Source organism: Tubulanus polymorphus, chromosome 2 (assembly GCF_964204645.1).
Source record: "Tubulanus polymorphus chromosome 2, tnTubPoly1.2, whole genome shotgun sequence".
Lineage (NCBI taxonomy): Eukaryota > Metazoa > Nemertea > Palaeonemertea > Tubulaniformes > Tubulanidae > Tubulanus > Tubulanus polymorphus.
Window position 1 is genome coordinate 14,471,173 of NC_134026.1, and position 17,674 is coordinate 14,488,846.

Here is a 17,674-nt window from a genome sequence, read left to right on the forward strand (position 1 = left end):
TTTTTTTTTTCTAAAAATCAGAATTATTTTTATTTATATTAAATTCATTTCAAATTTTATAAAACTTTGATAAATTAATATTATTGTCTAATTCTTTGAAATATCTAGATCCTGGTAAAGGGGTCTCTAATTCATTTAATATTAATCCTATTTGAAAATAAGTATGGAATCTGCATTAACTTTGAATTAATTTATATTTAGAATTATTTAAATGATCATTCCAATTTATTCTACACCCTGTTGTTGCACAATAAACTGCAAAATTTAATTGGTTCTGCCAATATTTCATATTAGATTTTAATAACCATTGTTTTTCATCTTTCAATTTTTTAAAATTTATCAAATATATATGAAATATATTTTCCATCTTTGCATTATTAGTTTCAGTGACATAAATATCTAAATCAATTAATGAATTTAAAACTTCATTTCCATATGAAATATCTTTATTGAAATCTATTGCTGGAATGTAATATTTAATTGATTTTTTATATTGAAAAGCGTTTGAGAAACTATCTACCATTTATATAATAAGAAAATTAATAATTAATTAATTCTTTTAATAATTTATCGTGTTCTTCAACTGTTATATTACCATTTAAACTTATTATATAATCTAATGTATTTTTCAATTTATTAATCTCTTTTATTTTAGATTATATTTTTTCTTTATTACTTTTTATATTTAATTTTGAACTTATTCCGGTTAAAACACTTGAACTTAATCCTAACACACCAATTGATATAGCTAAAGGAGTTAATGGACTAAATATTGCTAAAAATGTTATTACAGAACTTATTGTAACTGAACCACTAATAATAAAATAATATATAACTCTAGATTTTAAATATTTTTTCTTTTTAACTTTTGAAATCATTTTCAAATTCTGATATTTTATTTTCCAAATATAATTTTAATAGTTTTATTTATATCATGAGGAATAATATTAACACCATCAACTTTATCATCCATTTATTTAGCAAAAAAATTACTAATTAGTAAATTTATATGCTGCAAATATAACAATAACTGTTCCACCTAAAATCCAAATTATTTCATATTTCTTCTGTTCACTACTTGGGGTATAATAATCTGATAATTTAGGTTTATATAGATGTAATTTTTCTTTATTTGTTACTGCGTTATATAAACTCATTGCATCATCAACTGATTGAAAATCTCTATGTGAAATTTTCTGATCATATAATTCTTTATTGAAGTTATCCATAAAGTTTTGTCTCTTTTCTCTATATTCTTCTGCTGCTTTATTGTATTTTTCTAATGCTAAGTTATGTCTTCTTTGTTCTCCTAATGAACTATTGTTATCAATATGCTTGAATAAATAACCACCACCAGTAAATGCTAAAGTGTTAACAATTGCCGATCCTATAATAGTTATAACTGCAGATGCCATTTATTTAGTAAAAAAATTATGCATTTATATATGAGGAATATATTTTTGTTTTTCCAAATAATCAACTGTTAAATTAGATTAAGTAACTGCTAACGTTAAATTTAGAATATCATTTATATCAAATCTATCAACATTAATACTTCCCATTTTAAATTGTTTTTTTTAACCATTGTATAACCAACAGTTCCAACTGATAGTAATGCTCCATTATATAAACCAGTTATTATCCACTTATTATCACTCATTTATTAATCAAAAAAATACTTCAAAATCTTCAAAATATTTAGTTAACTTAGTTATAATTATTTCAACATTTATTTCATTACTACTTTTATGATTATCCTATATTTCAGTTATTATTTTTCTAATATCATCAATAATGAAATCTTCATCTTATTCATAAAATCTTAAAGACTCTTTAATTAAATCAGTAATCTTTTCTACATTAAAAGTTTCTTTATTTATTGTTGTTACATAATCAAATGTTGTTTCATTAGTAAATACAATATTTTTGATATGTGTTATTACATCATTAATATCAAATTTCATTTCTTTCCCACGTTTAAAATCAAATCCAAAACATATGCTCGGTCCAACAGTTATATTCATTTATATAGTGAAAAATTACTCGTTACATCTTATAACTAAATCATAAATTACTGGAAAATTATTTTAATAAATTAAGTATCCATTATGATTTCTAATTTCTAATCTAAAATTATTAAATTTTGGAATACATGGTTTGAAATCACATTCAGTTAAATTATAATTTATTTGAGTTCCAAATTGTTTGACATTTTTTAATGGTAAAATATTTTATAAACCAGAATTACAAATTGTTTCTTTAGTTGCTTCGAAGTTTTTTGTAGGATCAATTAAATTGCAATAAATATAGAAGTGTGTAAAAGGTATTATATTTGGCGTAGTATCAACATTTGAATAAACTTTATTTGGATTGACTCCTAGCATTTTAGCTAATGGTTTTCTTACTATGAATTTATATTGTTCATTAGTTAACTTTATTATTATTTTATTAGAACTATCAATTTTATTAAATTTAATGTTAAACCCAACAGATTCACCCACTTTTGACCGAGCTCTCCTTTAAATTCTTAAGATAATGTTTCTAAATTATATAATCCAGGTCTTAGAAATAGATGATACCATTTATTCGTATTTCTATAACGAATCATTAACAATCAATGATCCAAACTTTTACCCGATACATTATAAAAAGAATTACATAAACTTAATTCCAAATATTCATTGTTCTATTATATACTTCATCTTTAACATATTCATTTTTTAATCATCATAGAATTGTTCTTTTAATAATTCAGTTATATTGAACTCATTATGTGATTTATAAAATGAATATGGAATTGCGCCTTCACATCTCATCAATTGAAAATCATCATTATTTGGATAGTGTTGTTTTAATATTTTTAATTCATCATCAACTAATGATTTTGATAAATTATCTAATAAACTGCTTAAAAATCTATATGAGTCTATAAATCTTAGACATCCAAATTGGAAAGATATATAATTCTCAGATGTTTTAGCTAACATTTTAAATTTATAAGTTGGTATTTTATCTTTTGATCTATTTGAAATTAATCTTTCTATTTCATTATTGATTTTTTCTATTTTATGACATAACTGTTTGATAAATAAATTAGCATTATACCCTGATAGATTATGAAATATAACTGGAACAAAATTGATTTTCTTAGCTTGTAAGTTACAATTCTCATGGGCTGCACCTCTAAACTTTCCATTCAAATGATTATGATCTCTAACTTTTTTATCTTTTAGATTAAATGGCTTTCACAATAAAAACATATATCGGCAAACTCAAATTCTTCTTTATCTTCTGTCATGATTATTTCTATATTTTTATCTAATAGTTTACTAAATTTGATTTCATACTCAATTAACAAATCACAAAAATGATTGATAACATTTTCATTTCTATAATTATAATATTCACTTTTAATTAGTTCTGGATAATCAGATTTTATATATAATACAAAAGCTGCAGCTGATTGATGAATCTTTTTAATAGTATTTGTTATTAGAGGATCTGAACAATCAATTACATCATTTAATTAGAATGTAATTTCTTTCTTTTACAATATATTTCTTTTCTATCTTGATCAGTTAGTTCTTTGTTTAGTGATTCAAAATCTCCATATATTACAAATGGTACTTTATTTTTGTAATCATATTTCTTAAATTTTAATATCTTATCCTTTTCATTTGGTAAAACTATTTTACAATAATCATGATTATCACATAATTGTTTATGATTTGATAATGCACTTTCAGTTCTGAATTTATGTAAACATTTTCTACATAGATATATTTTATTATCGAAATCATTTTCTGATTTGAAAAATAAATCAATTCTTTTAATCCACATATAATGATTTTCATAATATAATTTATCTATAACACCATTTGAATCATAATCTTTTGATAAATACAAAGGTTCTAATGTATAATGTTTAATATTATTACCTTTTGTTTTTGGTAATTTGATTAAATCAAATACATTTATTTTTAAATTATTATCTCTTTCTATTTTTGGGATATTTTTATTTCTAACAGGATAATTATCTATCTTATAATTATTTTCAAATTGTTTATAATTTGTTAATCTAAAACTATGTGTAATATCTTCTGTTGGATGTAAGCAACTTATAATTGTCCATAGAAAACATTTATCATCAGAATTCTGTACATTTATAACATCAGAAGTTTTAAATGGTAGTTTAATAAAACTTGATCCATTTATATTATCATCTTTATAATATGATATTATATTAATACTTTCATTTATTGGTTTTGATTTAGTTATATTATTTATTATATTTTGTGTTATAAACATGTAAAGTCATAAATATTATTTCATCAAATATTAAACCCGATCCTTCAAAATATTTCTCTCCTATTTATTTTTTATTTCATTATAACATTTATCTAATCTATCATCTATATGTTGTTTTGAAATAATATGTTGTGAATGAGAATTTATATTATATATTGGTTTATCTTCCGATTTTATAAACTTAACTTTAGCAGATATGCTTATTTTAGGGTATTCAACATCAGTAATTATTTTTATAATATTTTTGATATTTACTAAATGTTTTTTTATTTTCTTCTAATGTTTTACCTTTATGAAATTTAAACTCGATTGCTGCTGGACCAATATCACTTTTAAATGCTTCAGTTATATCTATTTCTTTTTTATTATCTTATGAATTAATATAATTTCTAACACCTTCCATGTATGGTCTTTTATTGTTTAATTTATCTTTTATTCTTTTAATTGTCTTCTGTTTCTTATCATTATCATTATCAAAATAACCTTCACCTAAAATATCATTATTCATATTTCTAATATCACTTTTAGATTTTAAATGTTCTTTATAATATCTTTTATCACTGAATGATTGATCACATGTATAACATTTGTATGTTTCTTTTTCATTCTTCAATTCCTCTAATTTATTTTCTAATATATCATCTTTATATTCTAAGTTTAATTTATTTTCTAAATGTGTTCTAGTTTTATTATGTCTTGCTTTTTTAGATTTATCTATATTGATTTTACATGTTGAACAGTAGTACTTCTTATTTTCTTCCATTTTAATATCAAATTTTCTAATAAAATTGATTTTAGAAGTTATTTATATTCATATATATGAATATTATATGAGTAATAGGGAATAAGTTGTTTCATATCAAAGGTTGAAGGGTCGGAAAATAAATTCGAAGTGTGCGAGAATTTATTTTTCGACCCTTCGACCTTCGAATATATGCCGATAATTAAGAAGAATAGTGATTAAATCGTACGTTCATCCAGGCACCGTCATCAACAGTTAAATCTGAACGAAGATCACAGGTTACCGAATCGTGTGCATATAAAATGATTCCATTTGCGGGCGAATATTATAGGACAGAATAACCATTTATTTTATATTCATCGATACCGGAGGAGAGATTACCACCTTCACAAATAGCAATGATTTTATATTGATTAATCGCAGGAATGGATTTTAAATAAGAAAAGCGTTTACCATCATCCGCGGAAAGACTATATTGATATTGGAAACTAATATAGTTGGTGCCGACTGACTTGGCCTGGGATTAGGATGCACATCGCCACTCAACTAAGTTAGTAACCTACTTAAAGGAAAGGAGTAGACAAAAACATCCACTACCAATGAGTAGCAGCAACGTCATTGCGGCTCCAAGGGTTATATATAAACTGTGGAAATTTAGTGTGTTTTTTGTTCAACAACAGAAATCGGGCCCATGCCAGAATCACGGTGCACATAACTAGTACAGGATAGGTACAGGGAATTAAATAGTTCAATCATCATAGAGGGGCTGCAAAATGATAAGAGTAGTGTAAGACAAAGGAATAATAGCACCCATTTAAACTCAGGTAAATCAATACGGTAGTACGGATCAGTACAGGCCGCATGTTGCGGGGTCGCAGAGTAATTGGGACGTGGCAAAAAGAAACCGGTTCTTATCCGGTGTGATAAAAAGTTATTAGGCATTATCAGTAATTGGAAAATGTGGGTTTCATACCAGAGGGCGAGAGGGCGTCACATCACTCATCACCACAAGTAATTTTTTCCCCTCACTCATCAGCACAAGTAATTTTTCTCCCTAATATATGGGGAACAGTGAACACCAAACAGAAAAAAATGATGTTAATGAAAATCAATATTATTGTCCATATTGTAAAAAATACATTGATAAATACATCTTTTGATAAATACAAAGGTTCTTATGTATAATGTTTAATATTATCATCCTTTGTATTTGGTAATTCAATCAAATCGAATGCATTTATTTTTACACTATTATTTCTTTCTATTCTTGGAATATTTTTAATTCAAACAGGATAACTGTCTATCTTATAATTATTTTCAAATGGTATATAATTTGTTAATTTAAAACTATGTGTATCTTCTGTTGGATGTAAGCAACTAATTATTGACCATAAAAAACATTTATCATCTTCATTTTGTACATTTGTAACAGCATTAGTTTTGAATGGTAATTTGGTATAACTTGATGCATTTATATTATCATCTTTACAAAACGATAAATTATTTTCATCAATTGATTGATTTTGATTCAGTCAATTTATTATATTTTTTATTGTACACATGTAGCGTCATAAATATCATTTCACCAAATATTAAACCAGATCCTTCAAAATATTTCTCTTCTATTTTACTTTTTATTTCATCATTACATTTATTTAATCTATCATCTATATGTTGTTTTGAAATAATATGTTGTGAATTAGAATTTATATTATATATTGGTTTATCTTCAGATTTTTTAAATCTAACTTTAGCAGATATACTAATTTTAGGATATTCTACGTCTGTCATTTTTCTTATTATATTTTTCATATTTTCATTTTATAAATATTTTTTTCTTCTAAGGTTTTACCTTTATGAAATTTAAACTCGATAGCAGCTGGTCTAATATCACCTTTAAATGCTTCGGTTATTTCAATATCTTATTTATTATCTAATGAATTAATATAATTTATAATATCTTCCATGTATGGTCTTCTAATGTTTAATTTATTTTTTATTCTTTAAATCGTGCTTTGTTACTTATCAATATCTTTATCAAAATCTTCACCTAAAATATCATTATTGATATTTCTAATATGATTGTTAGATTTTAAATGTTGTTCATGATATATTTTGTTACTGAATGATTGATTACATGTATCACATTTATATATTTCTATTTCATTCTTTAATTCTTCTAATTTAGTTTCTAATATTTCATCTTTATATTCTAATTTCAATTTATTTTCTAAGTGAGATTTAGTGTCATTATGTCTTGCTTTTTGAGATTTATCTATATTGATTTTACATGTTGGACAGTAGTACTTCTTATTTGCTTCCATTTCAATATCAAATCTTTTATTAAAATTGATTTTATATTATTTGAGATCTATATCATGACATCCTTTTTCATTCTTACCTTTATATATGAAATAGAAATCTCCTGAATATAATTCTTCAATATATTCACTAGATAATCTATGAAATCTATCTGGTAAATATGTTCTGAATTTATATTTATTCCCTTTTAATCCTTCATATCCTAAGTGAATAACTAATTTATTACCATATCTATTAGTAATTGTTTCAATATTTGTAATTAAATATTTCTTATGTAATGTTAATTCTGTTAACTTTTTGGATTTATAATTTACAGATTTGATTTTGTAGTATCTTTAATTCTAGCTAGGTATTCACTGTGTATTTGATTACTCTCCATTTATTATACATATTTTATTAAAATTGATTTCATCAATATAATATTCATTCGTATATATGAAATTATTGGAGTAATAGGGTAAGTGTTGTTTCATATCAGAGGTTGAAAGGTTGAGTCAGTGAAAAATAAAAAATAAATTCGAGCGTGTGAGAATTTATTTTTCATTTTTTTATGAGCTCGACCTTTCGACCTCTGGTATGAAACAACACTTACCCTATTACCATTATAGAACGATAAACACACTCAAACGGGGTGAACGGATTATAGGATAAAAACCAACTATCTACAAATAAAAAAGAATTTTACCATCAAGATATTTGTTTATTCGAGCAATCTAAAATATATAAAATACACGACGTTTCGAGGGTGAGATCGAAACGTCGGGTACGATTAGTTCATGCAACTCCCAACGCAACTATGAACGCACCGAACAAAGTACATCAACAATTTTTACGTTGTAGCCCTTGTTGATCCACATATCCAGAATATTTGGCGGCTCCTTCAAAATAGTCGCATGTTATAAACTGATAAGAATTATTTGGTGAAATCTTTGACCGAAATTTCCCCACTTCTGCTTGAACTTATAACCAGTCCCGGTGAACTAATCCTGGTTGGTGACTTGAATTTCCATCTCGATGTTCCAGATAAACCGGACACAATGGTTCGGAAAAATTGAATTCAATATGGTTCTTGGCCCGGCAAAGTTTGCTTTTGAAATATCCTTTTGATTAGGCCTAGTTACACATTTTAAAAGCAAATGACATTTTGCATCAGACTAAAAGCGGCTTTGTTGAGGAAAAGATTCGTTTGAGTCGTAAAATTTATAGCCTAGAACCAATTTCTTCGTCAAAGCGTGATGCACAAATTTGAATAGGCCTAAATAATAGAATAATCTTTCTTAGGTTTCATGATATAGATGCAGCATTAACTTAGATTAATGCTTATCTTTTACAATTAGGCTTATGTTTCAAAGGAAAACGCCAACAGTTGGTCGAACAGGGGTTAGGCATTGATGATAGGTAGAGGGGCTGTGTGTGTGCTGAAACGGAGATAAAAATGCACGGGAACGAGTTTGTCGAGTGGAGCTTATTATTCCATCAGGGATAGTGTACTATGGTCATGTTATATATCAAAATGTTCCTTATTAGTTCCGCTGCATTGCATCGCTAAAACAAATTGAGATAGGTTTCCCTGTTTTTTTTTACATATTACATCACTTACAACGATAAACGTCCGTCGCCGACTTAAAAATTCGGAATGACGAAAACTTCCGCATTGAGAGCGCCACCGCACCAATTCAAATATAGTTGCAAAGCAGCGATAACGGGTTTTCTGGATGCATGTGATCGAAAGGAAAAATTAATTACCGGGTATTCGATGGAAAAAATAAAATGAGATGATTTGGATATTATCGGAGCAATCCTCTTTTTGGTTGAATGGTCTAACCCCAGTATAGTCCCCGTGATTTGGAAATTCTCGGAGCCCTCCTTTATTTACTTACTAAATGACGTCACAAACTGTTATTTCGCCAGTGCTTGTTGTCTAACAATTCAATTCAATTCTTTATTTACAGTAACGTAATAAGTAATTTTAAGTTTCAAATACATTCAGACAATCTGTTGGTTGAGAGAGACCGTTATTACAGTATCAATTTATACATTTCGTTTCGAAGCTGTCAGTTGCCGAATCTGAACGAAGATGAATTTTATTTGACGAAATCGGCGGAAAATATATAATAATAATAATCAACAGAATTTCAAGAGGGCTTTCGACGAAAGTCAGAAAACCCTAATTATATGGATCGGAAACTCTCCAGCGATGCACTCTATGATCTTAAGAACCTGTCTCTGCTGACTGGGAATAAGATATTTCTCAGCGCGAAGGGGGCGGGGCGCAGCGTCACCAGGTCCCGCTCCGCGAGGAAGCTAGATTTTCAAAGAAATGAGTGCACGCGTACGGCTGTGACCACTTGTTAGGGACGTCATCAAGAAGGGTGGCTCCAAGAATCGCCACATCACAGGTTACCATGGTTACTGTGAATAAATGGGATTCGACCATTCAAAAAATCAAAATGTACTTTCTTGTTTTGTAAAACAAGTTTATTCATGTCGTTATATAAAGCATTTTGTTTGGAACATTCTTTAATAATGTTTGTTGAGTTTAAAGCCAATTGTCGTTGTGTAATTCCATACTGGTCACTGACATCAAAGTTTTAGTTTTTGTTCACATGTTTCGACTTATAAATATCCAACTTGTATGTTCTATCTTTAAATACAGGCCATGTGATTAATTGCGTATCACTCCGTTAGTTTAAAAAGAGAGCACATATTTCAATATTGTTAAATAATTAACTACATCATCTTAACTACCCATCACATATAAAATTCAAATGTACGTGATGTATTCTGTAAGCTATGTAAGCTTGTTCTTAAAATACACTATGAATTTTCAATTTGTACTGACCATAATAGTTTATTTTTCGTAAATAAAATTTATATTTTAATCAAATAATTTCAAAATCTTTTCTATGCCCTCTGCAACAGAAAGTTACTAAGGACTATTACATATTCAGATGTACGTTGATAATTGATTCAATCGTCCCTTGAAATAATTATATGAACATTATTTCGGAAAATGCAGGTGGCGCACAATAATAATACTTAAAACTCATCAAGCTGACGAGTCGTTTCCGTAACCAATGTTACAGACGGGTAACCAATCTACTCAACTCCACAGACAACTAAACGACCCGAGTAACCCCCAATTTGACTATAACTATAAATTATGTTATGTTAACCGCATTGGTGTGACTTGACACATCAAATGCGTATCCCGTATTGATATATTTCTATTATCCACTTTTCAAATTATGAATAGCACGCCTGCTCAGAAAACCCGTTATCGCTGCGTTGCAGCTATATTTATTTATGTAATTCAAAACTTCAGTGTCGTAAAAGTAGAATCTTAATTGACTATATTGCATAGGCCTAAAGCCAGGCCATCAGATGTGTATGGAATTGAATTGAATTCAACACAGCAATTCGCCTGAAATTTGCGATGTATCTTTTTGAAAATTAGCGTTAGGATTGCGGGATGTCCACCCCATTTGAAAAAAGTTAATTGGTGATCAAATATGGCTGCCGGTGGGGGTGGCCATCTTGAATTTCTTGTTTGCACGATGAAGCCCGATATTCTTGATAGATTTGATGTATATTGAGATCATCGGCTTTCAAATATGGCCGCCAGTGCAGCCATCTTGAATTTCTAGCACAAAACGACCTGCAATTCTTGATGCATTTTCATCAGTGTAAGAATGTTGGTAGGTGAAAAAGTATGTCCACCAGGGCTGCCAGATATCTTGGATCTACAATTCTTCATGTATTTTTTTCATCTAGGGTGATGTTTGGGGCAGCTAAAATGGGCTAGTCTTTTCATGTTAGGATATATTGATAGAAAATTATCTTTAACGCCACTACCATCTTAACAATTTTAAAATTTGATATCGCCACTACCATCTTAACTTTTTTAAAATTTGTTACATCGTTACAATGTAAATCTTTCTGTAAAACTTTGAATACGGAATCATTTTCATCTACTGCGTCGTGGAGGAATAAGGCCCGCGGGCCTCTTGACATTATCATTATTACATACTCAACGGATATTTTCTTCTTTCAGGTAAGGAACCGAGAAGATATTCATGATCTGCTTCAACTGAGTAATTACATAGACCTCGTTATTCCCAGAGGTTCGAAGGAGCTGGTTTCTAAGATCCAGGGAGCCACGGATATTCCAGTTCTCGGGCATAGTGAAGGTGTTTGCCACGTGTACATAGACAACGACGTCGATCGACTAACCGCCAAAAGAATCGGTAGCTATTTTTGAAATAACGTTCATACTAACTGCGATTGGTTTGGATAGAAAAAGGATTAATGGGGTTGCTGCCTTGATGATCGACGTAGTCATTATGCAGCTCTCAATCAATTGGATGAAGCCGCTGTCGCACCTATGCTCGAACAATCAATTAAGGCCCCAACATACGATAATTTCGCAAAATCTTGCATTGGATGTGGGAATTAAAAAGTCCTCTACCAGTGTTGATGTCTTTTCCACCAGTATCGGTTATAGTGTAAAATCCTCAACCGTTCAATTTATTTTTAGAGTGAAAGTAACTCGATTTCTTATTCTATCTATATATCGATTTTATGGACTTTCGCTTTAGCAAAGTCCATTATGCTAACGCATATGAAACTGTCTTCCTTTGGTACAAAATATCTTCCAAACGAGTCTCAGTTTCTCTTCGGAACTTTCAAAACATAAATCACAATGGATTTAATCGGAATCCGTTGCTTTTCTAATTTGAAAAATAAGCAACGGACTCAGTACTTGAATAAAGGCCCCGCAAAGAAATCGATGGAAAGAATATAAAGACGATAAGATCTCTTGCCGTTTACCCAAAATAACCATTTTCCAACCACATAAGCATATGCGGGTCTCTGTAGTATCTCTTGCTTGGATTGTGACACATTTTGCAACTTGTAGACCTCAATGTGTATAGATATGACTTCGATTGTTCTAATTTGACTTTTTATTTTAGAAGTGTTACCCTAAGTCATGGGGTTAAGTTATGCTTGGTAAATCCATCCTCTCATTAAAGTATCAACGGTAACTAAGGTTTCCACATGATATACTTCAGAGTTCGTGACTTCCCTTGTAACCCCCCCCCCCCCCGTCATTCGTGCAAAACTGTGTCAGAGTGGCTCACCAGGTGTACCCACTGATCAAATCACATAATTTTTGTCATTCCATGAAAATAGTTTTTAGTCCAAAAACCGAAAATTCAGATTTTTTTAGCATTGATTGACGTTTATGATGTCATGCAATTTGTCAAAATATTATAATGTACCAATGCGTTAAGGCCAATATTCAAGGAAATATTTAAACAATTACTTATAGATAGGGTTAATTAGTGATACATTTAGAATATGAAGGATTAAAAGGAAATAAATATAAATTCAGAACATATTTAACGGATAGATTTTATAGTTTATCAAGTGAAGATATTGTAGAATTATGTGCTGGTGATTTCTATTTCATATATAAAGGTAAGAATGGAAAAGGACACCATGATATAGATTTTGAATGAAATGAAAATGTGTAAAATAAATGGTAGAATTAAAAGAATATAGATTATATATTGATTATAGAAAACTTACAAATCATAAATGACATAATTTGCTTATACAATTAGATAGAGAATTTAAAATTGTGTAGATTTAAAATTAGTTTATGTAATTCTTTTTACAATATATCGGATAAAAGTCTTGATCATAATGTTTTAATGATTCATGTAAAAAAATTGAATAAATGGTATCATCTCTTTTTGAAACCAGGATTATATAATTTAGAGACTTAAGCGCAATATATAAATTGAAATCTAGGTCAAAAATGGGTGGATCTGCAGGATTTGGGATTAAATTCTTTAAAAGTGATATTAGAAATTGAAATATGGCGTTTTCATACCAGAGTACGCAGCAGATTGTGCTAAAGAATTTACGAGTTCTCCAGTAATAACATTTGCACAAAAAGGAAAAGTTGCTACATCAGGATTAAATATATTATGCAATTCATTAGGTTTTCATACGAATATTGGTTTGATTAAACCTAAACCAAATTGTTTTATTCTAAGGCACACAGAAAAAGAAATAACTGAAGAAGTTAGAGATTTATTTGAAATATATAACCCAATAGATTATGTTTATGATTTACTGAAGATGGAACATTTAACTGTGGATTTCCATTAATAGCGGCCAATACTGACAGTTACATACAAAAAATCAAGACAAATGACATAACAAAAGACTTAAAAACATTAAAACATCATTTTGACTTAAGCAATTATCCAAAAGATCATGAGCTATTTAGCATTGATAATAAAAGCAGCCTGGTAAGTTTAAAAATGAATTAGGGGGTGATGAAATTATTGAATTTGTTGGGATAAGAAGTAAAATGTATAGTTATAGAACAAAAGATCATGAAGCTGAAAAGTTAAAAGGAATAACAAAGCATGTGGTTGATAAACATATAGAATTTCAAGATTATATAAAGTGTTTATATAACTCAATTGTAATGAAACATGAAATGAATTGTGATCAGAAGATTACGAGATGTACATTAATGAAGTTGAAAAAACTAGCTTAAATCCATTCGATGATAAAAGATATATTTTGGATGATGGAGAAAAAACATTACCTTATGGTTATTAAAACATAAAATCAATATCATCATACTCGAAATCACTACTGGTTTCTTCATTTTTATTTAATTGTTTAGGTTCTTCCATTTCATTTTTCTCTTTAAAATAAAATTCTATATTATTCCACATTTCATCTCGCTCTCTTTGTTTCTTCTTGTTTGTTAATTCATCAAATGGAATTATAATATCGATGTTTAAAAAATTTACAATCTTATTTAAAAAGAATTCATAATTAATTGAATCTGTTATTTTATTATCCACATAATATCTTAATATTTTTGTGAATGTTTCTTTTATATTTTCCATATCTTCTTCTGTTGAATTAGTTTTTTTATAATAATCGTTAAATAATAAATATAAATATATTTTCTTTTGTGTTAAATGTTGATGGAATAATTGTTTTTATTATATCTTTTTTAGTTATTTCACCATTTTTATTTTCTATCATTTTCATTTTTTCAAGCCATTGCTTATTCTGGTGTATGATCTTCCATAGAACATATTTTAAAAATTTCATCTAGATATTTCAATTTTGGTTCTATATGAAAATCTCTAGTTTTTTCATCACCCCATAAATTTCTTTGCCATCCACATTCATCACAAAATATCACAGAATCTTCTTGTATTAAATAATTATAAATACATTGTGGGGATTTTTTCTATCATTTCTTGGTAAAACATCTTCATTAAGTTCTTGGTATATCCTTTCGTTTTCTTTATGTTTTATTGTTTTATTAAGGAAAAATTTTATTAAAATTAATTTCTAATGGTTCGATGTAATTTTTTTGTGATATAAATAATGGCGGAATTAGAAGAATATAGAATATTTCCTGATTCTAGAAAACTTGCAAATTATACATCACATAATTTACTAGTACAATTAGATAGAGAATTTAAAAATTGTGTAGATTTAAAATTAGTAAATTTAAGTTTATGTAATTCTTTTCATAATATATCGAATAAAGTCTTGATCATTTAGCTTTTAAAATTCATGTAAGAAAATTGATAAATGGTTTCATATTTATCTAAAACCAGGATTATATAATTTAGAAACATTAGCGCAAGAAATTAATAAAAGAGCTCGTTTAAAAATGGGTGCAGCTGCTCGATTTCAAATTAGATTTATTAAAAGTGATAGTTCGAATAAAATAAGAATAAGGTTAACTAATGAAAAACATAGATTTCTAGTAAGAAAACCTTTAGCTAAACTGTTTGGAATTCTTCCAGATAGAGATTATTAAATATTGATACTTATACAAATATAATGCCTTTTACCTACAAAAACATTTGACGCAACTAAAGATACAATTTGTAATTCTAGTATATTGAATATTTTACCATCAAAAAATGTTAAACAATTTGGAACACAAATAAATTATAATTTAGCTGAATGTGATTTCCTTGTATTCCAAAATTTAATAATTTTAAATTAGAAATAAGAAATCATAATGGTTACTTAATTGATTTAAATAACTTTCCTGTAATTAGTAATTTCTTTTCTAAATAAATGGATGATAAAGTTGATAATATTGATATTATTTCTCATGATATAAATAAAACTAAATTAAAATTATATTTGGAAAAACAAATATTAGAATTTGAAAATGATTTAAAAATTAAAAAAAAAACATTTAAAAAGCAAAATTACATATTATATTATTATTAGTAGTTCAGTTACAATTAGTTCCGTGATAACATTTCTAGCATTATTCTCACCATTAACACCTTTAGCTATCTCAATTGGAGCTTTAGGTTTAAGTTCAAGTGTATTAACCGGCACAAGTTAAAAATTAAATATAAAAAGTAATAAAGAAAAAATTAAATGTAATATAAAAGAAATTAATAAATTGAAAAATACATTACATTATATAATGAGTTTAAATGGTAATATAACAGTTGAAGAACAAGATAAATTATCAAAAGAATTAATAAATTATTATTTTTTTTGATTATATAAATGGTAGATAGTTTTCCAAAAGCTTTTCAATATAAAAATCAATTAAATATAATATTCTAGCAATAGATTTTTAATAAAGATATTTCATATAGAAATGAAGTTTTAGATTCATTAATTAATTTAGATATTTATGTCACTGAAACTAATAATTTTAATGCATAGATGGAAAGTATATTTCATGTATATATAAATAATTTCAAAAAATTGAAAGATGAAAAACAATGGTTATTAAAATCTAATATGAAGTATTGGCAGAACCAATTAAATTTTGCAGTTTATTGCGCAACAATAGGATGTGGAATTAGTTGGAATGATCATTTGAATAATTCAAAATATAAATTAATCCAAAGTTTATTTAGATTTCATACTTATTTTCAAATAAGAGACCCCTTTACCAGGATCTAGATATTTTAAAGAATTAGATAATAATATTAATTTATCAAAGTTTTATAAAATTTGTAATTAATTTAATATAGATATAAATAATTCTGATTTTAGAACAAAAATTGGAACAATGAGATCACTTCCTTGCCCAAAAAAATTGTAGAATATTGCACACTTCCCATACCATCTAATATTTTTTTACAATATCCATAATGATAAATTAGGTTATGGTAAATAATAATAATAATAATAATAATTTATTTACTTATAAAGCGCATTTCTATAAAACATAATCATTGCACTTCACATTATTAAAACATATAAGACAGAAGCAGGTTAAAACACTAATTGTACAGGTTTCTAAAAAAAAAAATTTTTAAACGTGATTTAAAACATGAGACGGTTGGACTTTCACGAATTTCCTGTGGTAAGACATCCATAAAGTTGGTGCCATGAAAGTAAAAGCTTTACGTCCAGCAACACGACTGTTATTAAGTTTAACTAAAATTGTTGGGTCATTGCTAGATCTAAGAGGTCGACTTGGAACATACTTAGTTAAAAGACTGCAAGTACACTGGAGCAGTACCATTAAGACATTTATAGACAATTAATAACATTTTAAAATTTACTCTATCTAAGATGGGCAGCCAGTGCAAATCACTTAAAATAGGAGTAATATGGTCATTTTTTCTAGCCCTAGCAATTAGGCGAGCAGCATTATTCATTACAAGTTGCAGTTTTTTAATATTAGACGCAGATGTACCAGCCAACAGAGAGTTTGCATAGTCTAGCCTGGAAACCACTAAAGAGTTGACAGCATTTTTACACGATTGGTCATCCAGAAGGTGACGAATTTTGCTAATGCAATAAAGATGATAATTTGCTGTAGAATAGAAAATATAGATTTAAAAACATTAAATTTAAATTAGTTACCGAAATTCTGCGATAATTTAAACAATAAAACAATAATGGTTGGATTTATTTTATTTTAGAAAATAGTGAAGATTTTACAAAATCAGGTATACAAAGAATAAATCAATCAATTAGAACTTATTTGATATGTATTCTAGGTGCACAAGTTGAAACAAGATCCCCAATAATTGGAAATTTGAATACATCATTTGATACACAAAAACAATTCAAAGTTTTATTTGAAGATTCTTTCATAATGATAAAAATAGATCGATTCCAGAAAACATTGTAAGATATCAAAACTATTTAGATAAATCACATGTAAGATTGAATTATTGTATAGGCCCTAATTTGTTAATTATTTCTAATGATTTAATATTAAAAATGGGTAATATAATTGGTTATAATAATTTAATT

At 27.4% G+C, this 17,674-nt stretch overlaps 1 protein-coding gene across 1 annotated transcript in view; it reads left to right on the forward strand.

Annotated features, from left to right (window-relative positions):
* The window catches only part of LOC141898436 (delta-1-pyrroline-5-carboxylate synthase-like), a 377,354-nt gene that overhangs the window by 286,432 nt on the left and 73,248 nt on the right, over positions 1–17,674 (forward strand). The window contains exon 11 of the mRNA XM_074784307.1: positions 11,427–11,619. Coding sequence (XP_074640408.1) covers positions 11,427–11,619 — 193 coding nt within the window. The remainder of the gene's footprint in view (positions 1–11,426; positions 11,620–17,674) is intronic.